Source organism: Diabrotica virgifera, chromosome 8 (genome assembly GCF_917563875.1).
Source record: "Diabrotica virgifera virgifera chromosome 8, PGI_DIABVI_V3a".
Taxonomy (NCBI): Eukaryota; Metazoa; Arthropoda; class Insecta; order Coleoptera; family Chrysomelidae; genus Diabrotica; species Diabrotica virgifera.
The window spans coordinates 60,180,589-60,201,694 of NC_065450.1; the positions used below are offsets into that span (position 1 = coordinate 60,180,589).

The 21,106-nt window shown below is 32.0% G+C and overlaps 1 protein-coding gene across 2 annotated transcripts in view; it reads left to right on the forward strand.

Moving 5' to 3' along the window:
• Positions 1 to 21,106, forward strand: part of LOC126890389 (uncharacterized) — a 161,235-nt gene that overhangs the window by 12,649 nt on the left and 127,480 nt on the right. The window contains exon 1 of one of the 2 annotated variants that reach the window (XM_050659283.1): positions 14,072 to 14,382. The exons of the other annotated variant lie outside the window; for it this stretch is intronic. Within the exon in view, the coding sequence (XP_050515240.1) occupies positions 14,287 to 14,382 (96 nt within the window). The 5' untranslated portion in view covers positions 14,072 to 14,286. Of the gene's footprint in view, positions 1 to 14,071; positions 14,383 to 21,106 lie in introns of those variants that run through there. 2 annotated transcript variants of the gene reach the window in all.

Below are 21,106 nucleotides of genomic sequence, written 5' to 3' on the forward strand. Positions count from 1 at the left end.
AATTAGGAAACTGTGTCAATGTCCACTGATAGAACCAAAAAATTTTAAAAATGCTCTTACTAATGTTTTGGTTAGATCTAATAATAGTTTAAATGTATTTATATACATTTAATAGTTCACAATATAATATGTTTTCAAACATGACAATCAAAATAGATGCTGTAACAAAAATAAACGTTAAAATTGTATTTTAAGCAGCATTTTACATTCAGTCAAAAAATTTTCAACAATAATATCACAAGAGAGTGAGAATAAATTGAAAATAATGCAACAGGTTTTTGAAAACTTGTTGCCTGGCAATAGACACGAGAGCTCGTCAAAGTGAACAGCATGAGCTGGTTTAGCGACTATTCAGACGAAGATATCAAATATTAGTTAAAATTATTAATAAATACAGTTTTATTCATGAAATAACCTTACCGAATTACAGTCGAGCGCTTAAAATTGCCAAATTCCATGGTACTGAAAAAATGCAAAAATGGTAGCTAATATGATACCTACCCAACGATCGATAACGGTCTTGTAACTGAAGAGGAAGATACAAAACCTAATAAATATTCTTCTTCTATTAAACATTTGTATTGTATGTAATGTAATATAGCTTTTGGTTTAAAACGTACCTCGGACGTTCATCTTGTTACATTAAAAACAGTAGTTAACAAAATCGCAAATAATAAATTATTATTCTTTATACGGCACAGAATTGTGTCAAAGTCACTTTAGCATTGAAAACTTCTACTTACTTTTTTTTGTAAGTATGTTACCTTATACGACTCATTAGCAAAATATCAATGAAAGTATTTAACACAGTATGTTATACAAAAAATTAACAGCTTAATAATAATAAACACATGTTCACTGCCAATCAGATGTGCGCCTCACTGATTAATGTTTACCATTATAAAATGCGACAATTCACATACACTGAGAATAAACTTGTATTCATGAAGCTTATTTAATATAAAGTGTAATATTTTTTCCGTTCCTTTACAATTCGTTTTTATTTTCTAATGTATATACTTTTACAATATATACCTTCTGTCCTAATTCATATTCATTTATTTATTTAATACATTTATTAATCATAAAAAATAAAATAAATTTTTTATAATGTTAATAATAGCGTAAAAAATATTATATGGGACAGTGGCGTAACAAACTTCGTCGGACCCCCCGCAGAATTGGAAATAAGGCCCCCTTTAAAAAATGACTAAATGCGACATGTGTAACAAATACCTATACATGTGTTGCAGCCCAGTAAATCAACGTAAAATATGGCGATACCGTGTAATTTTCAGTGTCACCACCGAAGTGGTCAACTTAAAACTTTTCGAGTTATATAAAAAATGTTTATTGTTCAACAAAAAAAAAAACACTTTTTCAGGCGATTTTTCGCAAATAGTTCAAAGAGTAAGTCATCATTCTCTTTGCCTTATCCCTATGCGGGGTCGGCTTCCCTAATTGCATTTCTCCACACAATTCTATCTTGGGCCATATCAATGTTAATCCCCTTTACCAACATGTCCTGCCTTATCGTCTCCCCCCAGCTCTTCTTTGGTCTTCCTCTCCTACTCCTTCCAGGAATCTGCACTTCAGCTATTCTTCGTATTGGGTGGTTAACGTCTCGACGTTGAACATGACCAAACCATCTTAACCTATGCTCTCTCATTTTGGCATCAATTGGTGCCACACCTAGACTTCCCCTAATATACTCATTTCTAATTTTATCCTTCTTTGTCACTCCACTCATCCATCTAAGCATTCTCATTTCCGCCACATGCATTCGCTGTTCCTCTTTCTTTTTCGCTGCCCAACATTCAGTTCCGTACATCATAGCTGGTCTTATGGCTGTTTTATAGAATTTTCCCTTCAGCTTCATTGGAATTTTTCTGTCACACAACACACCACTCGCTTCTTTCCACTTCATCCATCCAGCCCTAATTCTACTGCATGCATCTCCATCTATTTCTCCATTACTCTGTAATACCGATCCTAGGTACTTAAAACTATTGCTTTTTACAATCATTTCACCATCCAAAGATACCATTTTATTTGTAGTAGCTCCATCTTTAAATGAACATTCCAAATACTCTGTTTTTGTCCTACTAAGTTTTAAACCTTTTTCCTCCAGAGCTTGTCTCCACTGTTCCAGTTTTTGTTCTAAGTCTCTTTCACTATTTCCTACTAACACGACATCATCAGCATACATTAAGCACCATGGAATGTTACCCTGTATTTTCGCTGTTATCTGGTCCAAAACTAATGAGAATAAATACGGACTAAGCACAGAACCTTGATGCAATCCTACTTTCACATGAAATTTATCAGTCTCTCCCACACCTGTCCTAACACTAGTCGTTACTCCCTCATACATATCCCTCACAATCTTTACATATTCACCAGGGACTCCTTTCTTATTGAGTGCCCACCACAGAATCTCTCGAGGAACTCTATCATATGCTTTCTCAAGATCAATGAATACCATATGAGCGTTTGTTTCTTTACTCCTGTATTTTTCCATCAACTGCCTTATAATGAAAATTGCATCTGTTGTTGATCTACCCTGCATAAAGCCAAATTGATTCTCGGATATTTCGGTTTCTTCACGTATCCGTCTATCAATTACTCTTTCCCATATTTTCATGGTGTGGCTAAGCAGTTTTATAGCCCTGTAGTTTGTACATTGTTGTATATCTCCCTTGTTTTTGTAAACAGGTACCAGTATACTGCTTCTCCATTCGTCTGGTCAGTTCAAAGAGTAAGTATTCGATCGAAAAGAATATTGTTAGCAAAAATGTATCTAGCTTATAAAAAAAAGTAAACAAAAATGAAGTCTATCGACTCAATAACAGAAAACTTGTAGCTCATGAAAAGTTTTTCTTATTGGTCGAATTCCAAATCGAATATTTCAACGTGAAATAACCAAAAAATGAAATACTGTTCAGGGAAACTCATTAGAACTTTTTCAAAGTGTTTAAAAGAAGCTTTATTTTTTACAAACGTTTCTAGCATCAAAACTAAGCCAGTTACGCTCAAAATACAATTAATCACATTTTTTGGTAAAAAATTGTGAAAATCTCCCCCTATTTAGCATCCCAAATGAAACTAATCATTATCGCCTTACAAATTACTCAACTTCTTTATACGACCTACAAGTTTCACCGCTTCAAAGTGCTTATTTTTAAAAGGGTTCTAGTTGAAGGGCTTGAACCAGTCACTAATCACGAGTATATGCAAATTTTAAACAGCCATGTCTTAACCAATTTTTGTCTGACAGAAAACCAAAATAAAGCCAAAATATTTATAAAAGCAAGACCTACATTTCTTTACTCTTTGAGATTTTTCGTATCACTAATACCTTTTAAGTGAAAAGGCATTTTTCAAACATAAAAAAACTTTTAAATTTTTTCAAAAATAAGAACTTCGAACCGGTCAAACTTACAGATCATATAAACAATAAGTATTTAAAGTAAATGGTAAAGCGCTAATGATAAATTTTATTTGGGGTGCGAATTATTAGGGGCAGATTTTTTTTTTGGTCCACATATCATCTCTCATTCTAGCAACGTGTCCTGCCCACATTTAATTTTTTTTAATTAAAAATCAAAATTAAACAAAAAATTAAAATTAAATGGAAGCTAGTGTAGAAACAAAATAATAGTTATTTATGAAACAGTGAAGTATGCTTTTTGCGAACGCACGCGATGTTTAGAGCACGAGCGACAGCGGAGCGAGTGGTATACATAGCGTAAGTACGCAAAAAGTACCTCACGCACAGTTTCATACAATATTTTATCTAAGATAAACAAATAAATAAACTGTAACTCTTCGTCACTGGAATTCATTTCTATTCTACAATTTTTAGAACTTTGACATTTAAAAATTCTAACTTCTTTCAAACCACAAAACTGTCAAAACTTTTGTCGTAATTTATTGCTCACATGTCATCACCATGACAACGCGAAAGTTAAGGATATTTGATTATATGAAAGTGTGCCAAAAAACAGTGCGAAAAAGTAAATCCCATTTAAAATACATTGTTACTTCACGCACACTTTAAACCCTTCACGCACTGCTATCTATAATGACAGTTTTCACAAACTAAAAACTTATACATAATATGAGATAGAGTAGATAAAAGTTTTTTAGCTCTGTATAAATAAGTTATACCATATAATATATTATTTGCTTTCATATATTAAACTCTAGTAATTTTTAGCACCGCTGTGGACCATTAATTATTCTCTCTCGTATGATAACTTTAATCTCTGTTTAACTTTAATTACATATATGAGATCCAGATTTCACGTGCTGATAATTACATTATGATGCAGTAGTAAATCAAATTAGTCCAGTTTGCACAAACACTTCGTTTGGAATTGAATGTAAGACTAAATTACTTTACACACATGAAAAAACATATAAGGTAAACACTTAAATCTAACCCAAATTCTTGAAAAAATATTTAAATGTGTGGCTACTTAGATAATTTCATGCAATACATTTTTTGGTAGAAAAGTATACATATACTGCTGCTCTTACAAATTTCTAGGTGACAAATCACCTGTTCAATTTTGGGGTAGAAGGTGAGCGCAGAAATTTATGGTCTTAAATTATAACTATGTAAGGATGTTTGAAATGTGGACCTATAGAAGAATTATGAGGGTTTCCTGGGTAGATATAGTTACGAACAATGAAATACTAAGAAGAATAGGTAAAGAGAAGGAAGTTGAACTTACAATTAAAGGAAGAAAGCTACAGTATCTCGGACATGTGATGCGGGACATACATAGATGCGAAAGATAGATGGCAAACGAAGCATCGGAAGAAGACGAATTTCATGGCTGAAGAACCTGAGAGAATGGTTTGAATGTAGCTCAAAACAACTATTTAGAGCTACTGCCTAAAAATTAAAATAGCTATGATGATTGTTAACCTCCGTAGCGGAGATGGCACCTGAAGAAGAAGAAGAAGAAATAGACTCAGAGCCGTTATAGGTGAAATTTCTTAATCCTTTTAGGCACGATAAGAGCCTATAACTTAAATAGTAGAACCTAAAAGAAAACGTTTGAAAACTGTGCCGTCACTTTTCAATGGCACATGGGTCGACAGTGGCGCATCAAACTTTCCGCTTATGGACGGGATAAATAAATTAAAAGTTACCCTCCCTTACTACCAGAATTAAATTTTTTTCATTTTTTTAAGTTCTATATGGTTAACACATAAGATTCAGCGTAATTTTAACCCACCACCCCTTCCCCCTGCCCCCACCATAAAAACTTCATTTTTCATTTTAAATTTTTTTGGTGGGATGCAATCAATTTTAAAATTTCAAAAATTAACACGCATAGTTGAGGCTTTTATAAAACATGTCTATTTTTTACAGACCCGTAGGTTAGGTGTACATAACCTCAAAAAATAAAAAAAAAATTTTGAAAAAAGCGTTTAACTTTTTTTTAGGATAGCCGCAGGTCTAATTTTTTCATAATCTTTTGTTATAGTATTTTATTAAATAATATATTTATAATTTTTTCAGATTTTTCCGCAAGGCTCGTCACCTTCAAAAATCCGAAAAACTGTTTTTTATGGTTTTTTTTGGGGATTTTCCTATTTTATAGACTTCATAAAAGATCAAATCGATTTCTCTTTTATAGGTTATATGTAAATTGAAGTAACTGAGTCCTTTAGAGAACATTTAAAAACAGAAAAAACACAAACACGTTCAAACCCCCAAAAACCCCCTTAAAAAACAGTTTTTTGGACTTTTAAAGGTGGCCAGTGTTACGAAAAAATCTGAAAAATTAGAAATATAGTGTTTGATAAAATACATAAGACTAAGAAAAAATTAGATCTGCATCTATCCCCAAAAAAAGTTATACGGATTTTTCCAAAAACAAAATTTTTTTAAAATTTTTTGAGGTTATGTACACTCAACCTACGGATCTATAAAAAATAGACATGTTTTATAAAATCCTCAACTATGCGTGTGAATTTTTTAAAATTTTAAAATTGATTGCATTCCACCAAAAAAATGAAAACGAAAAATGAACTTTTTGATGGCGGAGGCAGGGGGAAGGGGGTGGTGGGTTAAAATTACTCTGAATCTTATATATCACATAGAACTTAAAAAAATGAAAAAAATTGAATTCTGGTAGTGAGGGAGGGTAACTTTTAAATTATTTATCCCGTCCATAAGTGGAAAGTTTGATGCGCCACTGTCGACGCATGTGGCACTGAAAAGTGACGGCACAGTCAGTGTTCAAACGTTTTCTTTTAGGTACTACTATTTAAGTTATAGGCTCTTGTCGTGCCTAAAATGATTAGGAAATTTCACCTATAATATAACGACTCTTAGTCTAAAAGGATGCATTAGACAGCACCGATAAATTGTCAAAAGAAAAATAGCCAAACAAAGAGTAATAGGTGACCGGTGGCAATATTCTTTCATTTATTGAAAATAGATAAATTTGATTAAAAAACCCAAATTGGAAAAAGAAATCGTTTATATAATAGAAGAAGGTTCTTGTTGGAGCTAGGGGAATAGTTGGTTGGGAAAATACAACAATATAATACCATAAGAAGCATTATGAGATATGCCGCAGAAATTTGGGTAATCAACAAAAAAACTCCAGTGACTTGCTACCATACAGTCATGATGTTAATTAACAAGTCAAATTCAAGCTCAATGGTACCTATAGACGGACAGCTATAGCCGAAAAATCATCGTCATAAGTAATATGGAGTTTTTCCTGTGAAATGTGTCCATTGTATATTGACAATTATGACCCCTTTCAGGCTGACACCTCAGTGGATACAGGAAGTAGCAATAAGGGATGAAAGGGGAAGGTTAGTGCAGTCATTAAACGTTTTCACTTCCTATTTTGTTAAACCTCCATCGATTTGCATGAAAATTGGTGACTAGTTAGAGCATACCTCAAGAAACAAAACTGATTTGTTGCCACTTGCACTTTTACCCTGGTGGTGAATACCACCCCTTCCTGAGGGTGAAAACTATTTTATTAAAAATAGCCCCTCAAATCGATAGAGGGACAAATTTTAAGTAAAATTTGTTATATCATGTTATTAAAATAAATCAATACTTTTTGAGTTATTAAGATCAAAGATTTGTCTATTTAAGAGCATATACGTGAAGTTACGGATGATAAAAAGAACATGTTAATTAATTGTATGTTAGTAAAATATTATTTTTATATTATTTTGATATTTAATTGAATTTTTTTTTCATTATAGTCCGGTTTCATTATAGTAACATACAATTAATTAATATGTTCTTTTTATCATCAGTAACTTCACGCATGTGCTCTTAAACAGACAAATCTTTGATATTCAATAACTCAAAAAGTATTGATTTATTTTAATAACATGATATAACAAATTTTACTTAAAATTTGTCCCTCTATCGCTTTGTGGGATTATTTTTAATAAAATTGTTTTCACCCTCGAGAAGGGGTGGTATCTACCCCCAGGGTAAAAGTGCAAGTGGCACCATATCAGTTTTGTTTCTTGAGGTATGCTCTAACTAGTCACCAATTTTCATGCAAATCGATGGAGGTTTAACAAAATAGGAAGTGAAAACGCTTAATGACTGCACTAACTTTCCCCTTTTATCCCTTATTGCTACTTCCTGTATCCACTGAGGTGTCAGCCTGAAAGGGGTCATAATTGTCAATATACAATGGACACATTTCACAGGAAAAACTCCATATTACTTATGATGATGATTTTTCGGCTATAGCTCTCCGTCTATAGGTACCATTGAGCTTGAATTTGACTTGTTAATTAACATCATGACTGTATGGTAGCAAGTCACTGGAGTTTTTTTGTTGATTACCCAAATTTCTGCGGCATATCTCATAATGCTTCTTATGGTATTATATTGTTGTATTTTCCCAACCAACTATTCCCCTAGCTCCAACAAGAACTCCCACAGGGTATGTTCTAAGTTCTAACTAGTCATCAATTTTCGTGCAAATCGATGGAGGTTTAACAAAATAGGAGGTGAAAACCTTTAAATACTACACTAACTTTCCCCTTTCATCCCTTATTGCTACTTCCTGTATCCACTGAGGTGTCAGCATGAAAGGGGTCATAATTATCAATATGCAATAGACACATTTCACATGCCAAATTCCATATTACTTATGACGATGATTTTTCGGCTATAGCTCTAAGCCCGGCCGCACATCAAAGAAACATGAAACGTAAATTACGTTTCATGGAAATAAACCACTGCTAAACAAATATATATCCGGCCATTTATGAGACTCTCCGAAAATAAAAATGTGTCATGAGCATGAATCACACTCGTTTCATTAGTAGGCGGACTTTGAGATTTTTTTAGCAGTGTTTTCTTTTCATGAAACATGTTTTTCGTTTCATGTTTCATGTTTTTCGTTTCACGTTTCTTTGGTGTGCGGCTTGGCTTAGACTACTAGAGCATGAAACATTGGATATTTTAAACATCCATGTTTAAATTCACATCTTATTTCTATGTTCCTATGACGGATTTTTTTTACCCAAATATTTTTTATTTGGTGGTTAGCATGTTATATTCAAGCAAACACTGATGATGATCGGTCAACCGCTTGAAAACTAGTTCTGTTCTGTGATGTAGCTCTGTATAGGGATTTTAACAAATATACCTTTTATAAAGGATTTTATGGTTTTTGTAATAAATGGTATACAGCCAACTACAGGAAAACTTTTTCCCTCGTGGATGTTTAATTTTTATAGAAATAAAATTATAAATATTAAAAAACATTTCAAATATAAATTTTATTAAATTTTGGTTATATTTATAACAGTGAAAATATTTATAATACAGGTGCTTTTCGAATTTTCTTATTGGCAAAAGTGTCTCTAATTTTCGAAAAATTGCATGATATTGCCAAATCATTCTCAATTCACAAACTTTTATGCGGAAAAGAAAACTAAAGGATCTTTCTTCTTCTACGACTGTCACCGGTAATGTGCAAAATATTCTTAACGAAATAACGATTCAAATTTGACATGTTTAATTTAATTAAGCAAATCTATTGGAGAAAGTTGAGATTCACCAATATTATCCTTGTATATCGCTCTAAAATGAAAAATTTCATCTATCAATTCTTCACTGATGTCTTCTTTATAAAACTCGCGCAATACACATATCAATTTTTTTCTTAATATTGTCGTCATCTTTATCTCGGAATATCCATAAAATATTAAATAGCTAATGAATTTTATTTTCCGAATTAAATCTTCTGCTTAAATTGCTTATTATATGACAATATTAAAAAATATTTCTCAGCGAAATATTGCGCCGTGCTCAAAATTTTCAGTCGCATCACTACTAGACAAATCATCAAAAAATCTCACAGGCTTTTTGCGTCGTTTTTCTTTATTTGATGTAAATTCTGGATTTATTCCATAATTGCTGGTAACTAATTTAGATTCTTCAACATGGATTCTTCTGATTTTTTGTAAATATTCTAGAAGCCCTGATATATTTTAATCTCCATATCCACACCATAGTTTTATTTGACTACACCGTAGTATTTGACTCCTGTGATTTATTGATGTTAAAATTTTAAACAAAATCGATTAAAGGTCATAATATTAAATATACCCGAGTATTATCTAATTAAACGCAAGTGAAGAGCAAAAAAACGGGAAAATTACGTCTTTGGTCTGGTTGACGCCGGGCCCCATACATCGCCGGGCCCCGGTAGCATATTTAGAGATGCTAGCGTGTGTAGACACCAGAGTGTTGAAATCAGTTAGGGTTTGGAAAAACAGTACATTTATAGATTCTAGCGTGTGTAGACACCAGAGTGTTGAAATCGGTTAGGGTTTGGAAAAACAGTACATTTACAGATGCTAGCGCGTGTTGACACCACGGTGTGCCGCGGTGTTGAAATCAGTTAGGGTTTGGAAAAACAGTACATTTACAGATGCTAGCGCGTGTTGACACCACGGTGTTGAAATTAGTTAGGGTTTGGAAAAACAGTACGTTTACAGATGCTAGCGTGTGTTGACACCAGGGTGTTGAAATCAGTTAGGGTTTGGAAAAATAGTACATTTACAAATACTAACAGTTTTGGACACCAGAGTGTTGAAACCAGCTAGCTTTTTTAGTGGTTATACATGCATAGATGCTAACGGCTATTGACATTAATTTTATACAGTATAGTGCAAATGTCTGGAATAAATTCACTATTTAGGAAGCCACCGACTTTAGGTTAAAATCCTGAAACAGTTCCATTTTTAATTTTTAATTATGATTTTTTGACATATATATCTTACTAGTGACGTCATCCATCTGGGAGTGATGCTGCAATCGATGATTTTTTTAAATAAGAATAGTGGTCGTGTGCTAGCTCATTTGAAAGCTTATTCAATTCTCTATTCAGTAATATAAAGATTGACATAATTATTTATTATGTCCTAGAAAAATTATTTTGAATTAAATTAATTTACACAAAAAGAAAAATAATATAAAAAATATATGTAATTTGTTTAATTTAAAATACATTCTATTGCTGTCAGAAAACAAAAAATAATGTTTATGTCATAAAGAAACATTGCTTTTCGCTTAATAGCCTAATAAAATAAAAAAAGTCAAAATGTAAATTCGTACAGATTAAAACAAATTTTATATCAAAGTTTAGGTGGGTATAAAAGATATTTTTAAGAAAGTATCCAAATCATACGAGGGCATCATTGTTTAAATAATTAAAAAGGGGTCATTTTTGCAAAAAAAATACTTTTTTAACTGCTAAGGTAATCCACTTATCGATGAAGGTCTATGGGATTTTTTTCTGCAAAGTTGAAGAGAAAATATTTTACATAAGACTACTAAATTAAATTTGACCACTTATTTATTTAAATAATTGTATGTAAAACTTAAAAAAAAATTTGCAAAAAAATATTTTTAGCGTTTTAAATAAGCACTATAAAATATCTTTTTTTACAGACTAAGTTGCGTTATGTTACCAGTATTAAGCAAAAAAAAAATTGGTCAAAAAATATTTAATATTTTTCGAGATATTGAATTTGTTTATTAAATGTTACTATATTTTCAATTGCGAAAACGCGGTTGTTGCCAAAGAAATATTCACCTGCTTAAGATCTTATTATTTTTATTTTTATGTATATTTTCGATAAATGTATTGATAAATTCAAATTTCTATTAAACTCCCCCCCCCTAAAATGGCATTTGAAAATTATTCAAATTTGTTTATAATTTGTTTTTTTAATAACGTCGCGGGGATTAAGTATTTTGAAATGCCGTTTCAATAATTGGGTTCCTGGGAATTTTTTACTAATTAACAAAAATTTTTTGTCGTTTTTTCTTCTTCTTCTTTTTCTTGGAGTTATATTACTACGGGCTCTTTTAGGGTTAAATTTTATTAAGAATGTCGAATCTCTGAATTGTAGATTCTAGGCCTAAAAATATTAAGATTTAACTAAAATCTCTTAAATAAAATGTGGCTACTTACTGAGTTACAGGGTGTTTTATTTAAAAATTTAAAAATTATTTTTACCAAGTAGTTTAAAACTATTTCACGTATCCTTATGATACTTGGCAGAAAGTGTAGCTATTATACACCCTACTAAATTGTGATTAATAAACGTTTCTAGTTAGTGCCAGAGGCGTACGACAGGGGATAGTGAATGATTGACCCTTCCCAAATTCTACGCCACTGAGTGAATTACTATTTTAGCGAAATTTTTCGATTCTCCAATACTTTGTATGTAAATAACTTTATTGGTTTCGATAAAGTCATCAGTTTGAGAGATATTGGAAGTTTAACATGAATGAATGAATGAATTAAAATAACTATGCCGTTTCATTTTTAACGTCCAATATCTCGAAAACCAATGACTTAATCGTTACCAGTAAAGAGTATACTATTTACATAGAAAGTATTAGAGAATCGAAAAATTTCGCTAAAATAGTAATTCCCTCAGTGGCGTAGAATTTGGGAAGGGTCAATCATTAACTATCCCCTGTCGTACGCCTCTGGTAGTAGCTAGAAACTTTTGTTTATCACAATTTAGTAGACTGTATAGTACCCACACTTTCTGCCAAGTATGATAAGGATACGTCAAATAGTTTGAAAGTACTAGGTAAAAATAATTTTTAAATTTTTAAATAAAACACCCTGTAACTCAGTAAGTATTCACATTTTATTTAAGTGATTTTAGACCAATCTTAATATTTTTAGGTCTAGAATCTATAACTTAGAGATTCGAAATTCTTAATGAAACTTAACCCAAAAAGGGCCCGTAGTAATATAATTCCAAGAAAAAAAAAGAAGAGGAAAAAAGACAAAAAAATTTGTTAATTAATGAAAAATTCCCAGGAATCCAATTATCGAAACGGTATTTCAAAGTGTTTAATCCCCGCGACGTTATTAAAAAAACAAATTATAAAAAAATTTGAATAATTTTCAAATGCCATTTTAGGGGGAAGTTTAATTGAAATTTGAATTTATCAATACATTTATCGAAAATATACAAAAAATAAAAAGAATAAGATTTAATACAGGTGAATACTTCTTTGGCAACAACCGCGTTTTTGCAATTGAAAATAGAGTAACATTTAATAAACAAATTCAATATCTCAAAAAATATTACATATTTTTGGACCAATTTTTTTTTTATTAATACTGATTACATAACGCAACTTCTCCTGTAAAATAGGATATTTTATAGTGCTTATTTAAAACGCTAAAAATAATTATTTGCAAATTTGTTTTTAAAGATTTATGTATAATTATTTAAATAAATAGGGGGTCAAATTTAATTTTGTAAGTCTTATGTGAAAAATTGACCCCTCAACTTTGCAGAAAACATTCCTATACACCTTCATTAGTAATTGAATGACCTCAGCAGTTAAAAAAGTAAGTTTTTTGCAAAAATGACCACTTTTTAATTATTTAAACAATGATCCCCTTGTATGATTTGGATACTTTCTTGAAAATATCTTTTGTACCCACCTAAACTTTGATATAAAATTTGTTCCAACCTGTACGAATTTACATTTTGATTTACATTTAGTGTAATTTTATTTTACTAGACTATTAAATGCAATGTTCAAACTGCCAAGAGACATATGGGTGGTAGCTTGCACATTAAAATTAAGCGAAAAGCAATGTTTATTTATCAAAAAACTTTTTATGTTTGGTGAAAGCAGTAGAGTGTATTTTGAATTAAATAAATTACATACATTCTTATTATTGTATCAATTAATTTAATTCAATTTTTTTTTTCTTGGACACCCTGTATAAATAATTATATTAATATTTATATTACTTAATAAAGAACTGAATAACCTTTAAAATACGCTAGCACGCGACCCCTATTCTTATCTAAAAAAATCATCGATTACGTCATCACTCCCAGATGGATGACGTCACTAATTTGACATATTGATTTTTCCTTAAAGTCGCTGGCTTCCGAAATAATAAGTTTATTCCAGACATTTGCACCATACTGTAAAAAATCAGTGTCAATAGCCGTTAGCATCTATGCATGTATACCCACTAAAAAAGCTAGCTGGTTTCACCACTCCGGTGTCCAAATCTGTTAGTATTTGTAAATGTACTGGTTTTCCAAACCCTAACTGATTCCAACACCTTGGTGTCTATACACTCTAGCATCTATAAATCACTGTTTTTCCAAACCCTAACCGATTTCAACACTCTGGTGTCTACACACGCTAGCATCTGTAAATATGCGCCCCGGTAAAATGTACCGGCTGTACCGCCCTCTCGGCGGCACTGATCATCACTTTTGTTAACAAAGTTTCCTAAGGCTCTTACTAATTGAATGCAACAAGTTTTATTGGGATGAATCCAACTGCAAAGATTTGGTAGGTTTGAGCTTTTCACTGCTTCATTGCCTCACCTAAGACTAATTGTTTGGTTGTCAATTTTGTGCGTATTAGATTTAATGCGCTCAATAGTAGCGTTTCAAATTTTTTATTACTGTTATTAGTTTATGATATATTTCATCAAGAATCTCCTCCTCGTACACATGCACCAAACACACGTGAGCGACTCAGTCTCACCTGTCCATTCACAGGAAATAACATACAGAGTCAAGTCAGTAGTTGTTGTTGTTGGGCTCAGCTAAGGTCGACTACGCGGCCACTCGATAGCCAGTGTGCGAGGCCGAATTCAAAGCCGACTTCGACTGTTTTGTTTTGGTCGCTACGCAATACCGCGGCCGACCGTGATTTTGTTTTGTTTTGTTCTGTGCTAGTTACTTGTGTCCGAAATGGGGAATAAATTGTGCAAAAAGAAATCGCAGGATGCTGTGGATAACGCTAGCAAATCACCCTCTCAGTTCGACAGGATCATCAACAGATTCCATGTGAGTTTTAAAGCTAATTCAAATGATTTTGTTAAGACAGAGTTGCGCGAATATTTGTAAACATAAACATAAAACCAGTTTCTTCAGAGATTTCAATGATGAATAAGAAAATGGTTCGGGGGTTAGTCATCGGATTGAATTTACTTTATAAGGTTAGGTTCGCAAGGAGAGAGGTATGCATTACCGAGCAAAGCCACAGGCAAAGCTAATAACTGGTTTGTCATTTTTATTATTAGCTTAATATATTACAAAATTACTGAATACTTATTTTAAGTGTTTTATGTATACAAGTAAAATTACTATTAAGTAGTTTGTCACTTTTTTGTTTATATTTTGTTGTCAGCAAAATACAATCTTGGTCGAAAAAATCCAGACAATTGCATTTTGTATGTTTTTTTTTTAATTTTTCAGTGTATAGTTGTTTTAATGGGAAGGAAAAAAATCATTCATAAAAATAAAAACGGTACCTTTAAGACTTTATGCTTTTAACTGATCATGTCACCATAGACACAAACTTTTGACATTTGGCAAAAAAGATACTATATATATATTGTTTCTTAGTTGCAGGTCCGATAAGTTTCACGTTTAGTCTAGTCGCAACATAGGGGGTCCCGTGTACACTTTTAGGTCGCCGCGATTTGATGGTGGTATTATAGGGTTTTTGGGTCGCTGAATCCAATGGAAGTGGTCTAGAAGCCCAAATGTGGTGCGTTTAATTGTTATTAACAAATTATTGTAAAATTAGGTGTTTTTCAGGAATTATTAGAAACCCTGTAAATAAATTGATAGTGTTAAGGTCTTCTCTGGTGTATTTTTGGTCGCTATATCGAATGCGACTAGTCGCGATTACTCAAAATATTTTCTTATTTTGTTAATAACAAAATAATTGTTTATTCGCCGAAAAGCTCGAAATGTACTATCTACAGCAAGTTTGTAGTCCTTTTCATAGTATTTTTATACCCTTACCCTAAATCGATTGCCACTAGTCGTGATAGCTTAAACCACGTCCCGACTTTGTTATTAATAAATTATTGCAAAAATAACGGTTTATAGTACGTTCACTCACGTTTTTGCTCTAAATTTTAAAAAACCACTTGGATTGACATGAAATTGGCATACACGTAACTAACATGTCAGACAAAACAAGTGATATTGTGCCGGTGTCTGTTTTTACCCTGGGGGGTGAGTTTCACCCCTTTTCGGGGGTGAAAAAAGAAACCTTTAAAATAAGTCCGGAAGTGGATAAACTGATTATTTCTAAGCAACTCTTATTCTATACAGTTTTTTCACTAAGTCAATACTTTTCGAGTTACTTGGTTTTTTTGTTGAAAAATGAGCATATTCTCTAGCAATTAACTCAAAATGTATTAACTTAGTGAAAAAACTATATAGAACAAAAGTCGCTTAGAATTAATCAGTTTATCCAATTTCGGATTTATTTTAAAGGTTTCTTTTTTCACCCCCGACACGGGGTGAAACTCACCCCCAGGGTAAAATCACACATCGGCACCATATCACTTATTTTGTTTGACATGTTAGCTACATGCATGTCAAATTTCATGTCATTCCAAGTGGTTTTTTAAAAATTAGAGCAAAAACCGTGAGTAAACGTAATATAAACCGTTATTTTTGCAATAATTTATTAATAACAAAGTCGGAACGTGGTTTAAGCTATCACGACTGGTGACAATCGATTTAGCTTATAAAAATACTAAGAAAAAGACTACAAACTTGCTGTAGATAACGCATTTCGAGCTTTTCGGCGAATAAACAATTATTTTGTTAACAACAAAATAAGAACACATTTTAAGTAATCGCGACTAGTCGCATTCGATTCAGTGGCCAAAAATACACCAGAGAAGACCTTAACACTATCAGTTTATTTACAGGGCTTTTAGTAATTCCTGAAAAATACCTAATTTTACCATAATTTGTTAATAACAATTAAACGCACCACATTTGGTCTTCCAGGCCACTTCCATTGGATTCAGCGACGCAAAAAACCTATAATACCACCATCAAATCGCGACGACCTAAAAGTGTACACGGGACCCTCTATGTTGCGACTAGACTAGTTTATTCTAATAAATTCAGATCACTGTTAAATTAATGTTTCCCAATCGTGTAAGTATGACTCCCTAAAATAATGCAAAAGTTGTGGCATTACATGAGGATGGTCGCAGGTGGCAGTATACGTTATGACTTGGTTTATTTAGTCATTTCTACCGACCACAAATGAAAAACCAACGAGTAACATAATTGTACGAGGTAACCCACTCACACGACATGGCAAGTATACGCAAGTAACGGTTATTCGCCAAATACACGAGTCGCTTGATACCGGCTATAATATAGGTACCGGGTGTCCACTTATATTTTCCCCCATTTTAACTGCCTATAACTTCTAAACGGATTAAGATAGAAATATGCGGTTTTCGATGAAATGTTTTATTTCAGTAAAGGTTTTGTCTGAAAGGATTGAATTTTTTATATCGCTTTCAAATACGAAATTAAAAATGGCGGATTTTTGAAAAAAACGTTGTTGACTTTTTTTTAATGGAACACCCAGTATATTTTTTTGTAAATTGAAAGAAATGTCATTCACCTATCCAGCGATATAAAGTTTTTCAAAATCGGTTGTCAAATCACTAAATAATTAATTTTTAAAATGAGAGGTGCAACGTGGATATCACGTACCTAAATACCATAACGAAGGTAATTGATATTATGTTATGTGATTTCCACATAGCATCTCTCATTTTAAACATTAATTGCTCAGTCATTTGACCACCGATTTTAAAAAAATTTATATCGATGGATAGGTAAATGACCGTTTTTTTAAGTTACGAAAAAATATACTGAGTGTTTTAATAAAAAAAGTCAACAACGTTTTTTTTAAATCCGCCATTTTTTATTTAAAAGCGATATAAAAAATGGTCATTTACCTAAAAACTTAAAAAACGGTCATTTACCTATCCAGCGATATAATCATTTTTAAAATCGGTTATCAAATGACTAAGCAATTAATTTTTAAAATGGGAGATGCAATGTGGAAATCACAACATAATATCAATTTGCTTAGTTATGTTATTTAGGTATGTAATATCCACGTTGCACCTCTCATTTTAAAAATTAATTACTCAGTGATTTGACAACCGATTTTGAAAAACTTTACATCGCTGGATAGGTGAATGAATTTTCTTTCAATTTACAAAAAATATACTGGGTGTTCCATTAAAAAAAGTCAACAACGTTTTTTTCAAAAATCCGCCATTTTTATTTTCGTATTTAAAAGCGATATAAAAAATTCAATCCATTCAGACAAAACTTTTACTAAAATAAAACATTTCAGCGAAAACCGCATATTTCTATCTTGAGCCGTTTAGAAGTTATAGGCAGTTAAAATGGGGGAAAATATAAGTGGACACCCGGTATAGGGTGAGGCAGATAACTGGCCTATTAGAAATATCTCGAGAACTAAAGGCAACAGAATCCTGAAAATTGGATTGAAGCGGTTTTGAAGGATGATCTATTAAATGAAAATATTTTCATCTCTTTTCAACTTCCGGTTATACCGGAAGTTGCTTATAACTTCGTTTTTTAAATAGGACAGCCTGTATATTTTTACATTTTGGGATTCCCTCAATATCTTCTTTCTTAAAATATGAGATTTTGTAATATTATACAGGGTATTTTAAAAGATATTTACGTTTTTTATTAATTTCGTAGCAATATTCACACCCTGTAGAATTGTAATAGTTTGGCATTAAAAACTCTGCTTACGTTCAAGTGATTTTTAATATAGTCTACTATTGTTAAGAATCATTAGTATAGCTAATTTGTAAATTTTAGTATACAGGGTTGGTCGAAACTCGGAATGAATATTTTCTGAGTTTTCTTAAATGGAACACCCTGTATTTTAGTATTGTAATGAAATTATATTTTATGGTACTTTTTTATTTTATAAGTATTCCCTATACCTACTTAATTGCTTTAATTTGTGAGTTATTGGTGATTCAAGCTAAACATTAATTGCAACAAAAAATACGTGAAATTTTATTAGCCCTGAAAAAATTCAGTCACAAATAATTTTTCAGAGATAAATACATATTAATCCAGATTGATCCTTAAAATTACCAATAATGGTTTAGCAATCAAAATACTTACGTAGTTAAGATTGTTGGTGCGATTAACAATTAAGCACAAATTAAAGCAGTTAGGTATAGGGAATGCTTAAGAAATCAAAAAATACCATAAAATATCATTTCATTACAATACTAAAATACAGGGTATTCCATTTAAGAAAACTCAGATTCAGATTCAGATTCAGATTCAGAAATGTTTATTGCTTTTAACTACAGTACTGCTTAAAGTAACATAATAGCTCACCTAATAAAACATTTTCCCCCATGACCATTGCTCTTCTGGGGGGTTGGCCAAAATATAAATCAACATTTTTTTATCTATAACTAACAATAAAATTAACAATTATTAATAAAAAATATAACTAATGAATATGAAAAAAAAAATGATATAGTTTCCAGTGAAACTCCCTTGCTGGGATAAGCTTATACCAGGCACCAGAATCATTTTATAAAGTATTATGTACTAAAATAAACATATAAACACAATTAAATTAAATATTAATTAAGATTTAATAAAGCATTAATTGAGAAGTATAGATTAACTTTTACCTATTAATTAGAATGTCGTGATTACAAGCTCAAAATCGGTTAAGAACTGGTGAAGAGGCACAATACATGAAGAAGAAGAATAGAATGTCATGAGTCTAATAGTTATATTCCAACACTAGATTGTATCTATACTTCCATGCATCCCTTGCATATCCAACCAGTTCCCTCCAGCCCAAATCTCTCATAAGTTCCAACAATTCTTCCCTATCTAATCCCATTCCCATTTAAGAAAACTCAGAGAATACTCATTCCGAGTTTCGACCAACCCCGTATACCGAAATTAAAAATTTAGCTATACTAATGATTCTGAACAATAGTAGACTGTATTAAAAATCATTTTAACGTAAGTAGAGTTTTAGATGTCAAACTACTACAATTCTACAGGGTCTGAATATTGCTACGAAATTAATAAAAAAACGTAATTATCTTTTAAAATACCCTGTATAACATTACAAAACCTCATATTTTAAGAAAGAAGATATCGAAGAGAATCCAAAAATCTAAAAATATACAGGGTGTCCCATTTAAAAAAACGAAGTTATAAGCAACTTCCGATATAACCGGAAGTAGTAAATAGATGAAAATATTCATAAAGGTATTCAAGGGGATTATTTATAGTCCACTGTCAAGTTTTTATAAAAGTATGAGGAAATGAATTAAATTATAGAAATGCTAATTATACTATTTAATATGACAGTAGTACACAGACAACTACTTATTATTTGAGATTTTTAGGAACAAAGGTATTTAGAAAATCGGATCTAATGCAATGTTGTGGACACTTTTTAACCCTCCTTGGTCCTTCTAGGGTTAAGGAACCTTCTTATGGCCTGGTGGAAGAATTTTCTGGCCCTGTTCACGGACACTTTCCTCAGTGGTGGGTACTGGAGCCTTTCTTGATTGGTTGCGTTTGAAACTACGTCTTGGCTTAAGGATTCATAATATATTAATCTGTAGCATTCATCTGTTCATTGTTGTATTTTAGTGCATCTTTAAATATCTTTTCTTCTTCTTCTTCCTCTTTATAAGCAATTCTGCTTGTTCATTGGCGGATTGATATCTCTATGGAAGGCGGATTGATATCTCCATCTTTTGCGCGGTCGGCCGATACTTCTTCTACCGATTGGTGATTTATCTCGTGCTATTTTGACCACACGTGTCTCCCCCATTCTGGTTATGTGGTTGTTCCATTCTTTTTTTCTATTTAGTGTCCATTCGTTTATACACTGTTACTACGTTATATTGTCTTCTAATATCTTCGCTCCTCTTTAGATCTCTCAGTGTATTTCCTATAATTCTTCTCAGTACTCTCATCTCTGCCGTTTACAGTAGTCTTTGTGTTGTGGCTGTATCGGGTCTTGTTTCTGATGCATATATCATTATTGGTCTTACACTGGCTTTATAAATTCTTGACTTCATCTCAGTGTTAATATGTCGGTTTCACCATATAGTGTTATTAAGGCATCCTGCCAATCTATTTGCTTTTTGTACTTAATTTTTCACTTCTTTGTCTAGGTCTTCGTAACTTGACAATGTAATTCCAAGGTATTTTACTTCCACTACTTGTTCAATACTGATACCATCAATTTCTATTTTGCATCTGATTGGTTCTTTACTGATTAGTATTGTTTTGGTTTTCTGAGATGAAATTTTCATATTGAATTCTTTTGCTCTTATGTTAAATCTGTGGACTAATGTTTGCAGAGTATCTTCATCTTGGGCTATCAATATTGCGTCGTCTGCGTAGCAAAGTATTTTTACTTCTTTGTTTCCCATTCTATATCCTCTTCCTTGTTGACGTTTTTGATGATTTCATCCATGATTAAATTGAAAAGCATAGGACTTAATGAGTCTCCCTCTCTTATTCCGCTGCCTATATCTATAGGTTCTGTGAGTTGTCCATCTATTCTGACATCCATTTTGTTGTTTTGGTAGATGTTCTCAATAGTTTTTATGATATCTAGAGGGACTTCTCTATTATACAGAAGATGGATTACATCTTTGAGTCTTACTCTGTCAAATGCTTTCTT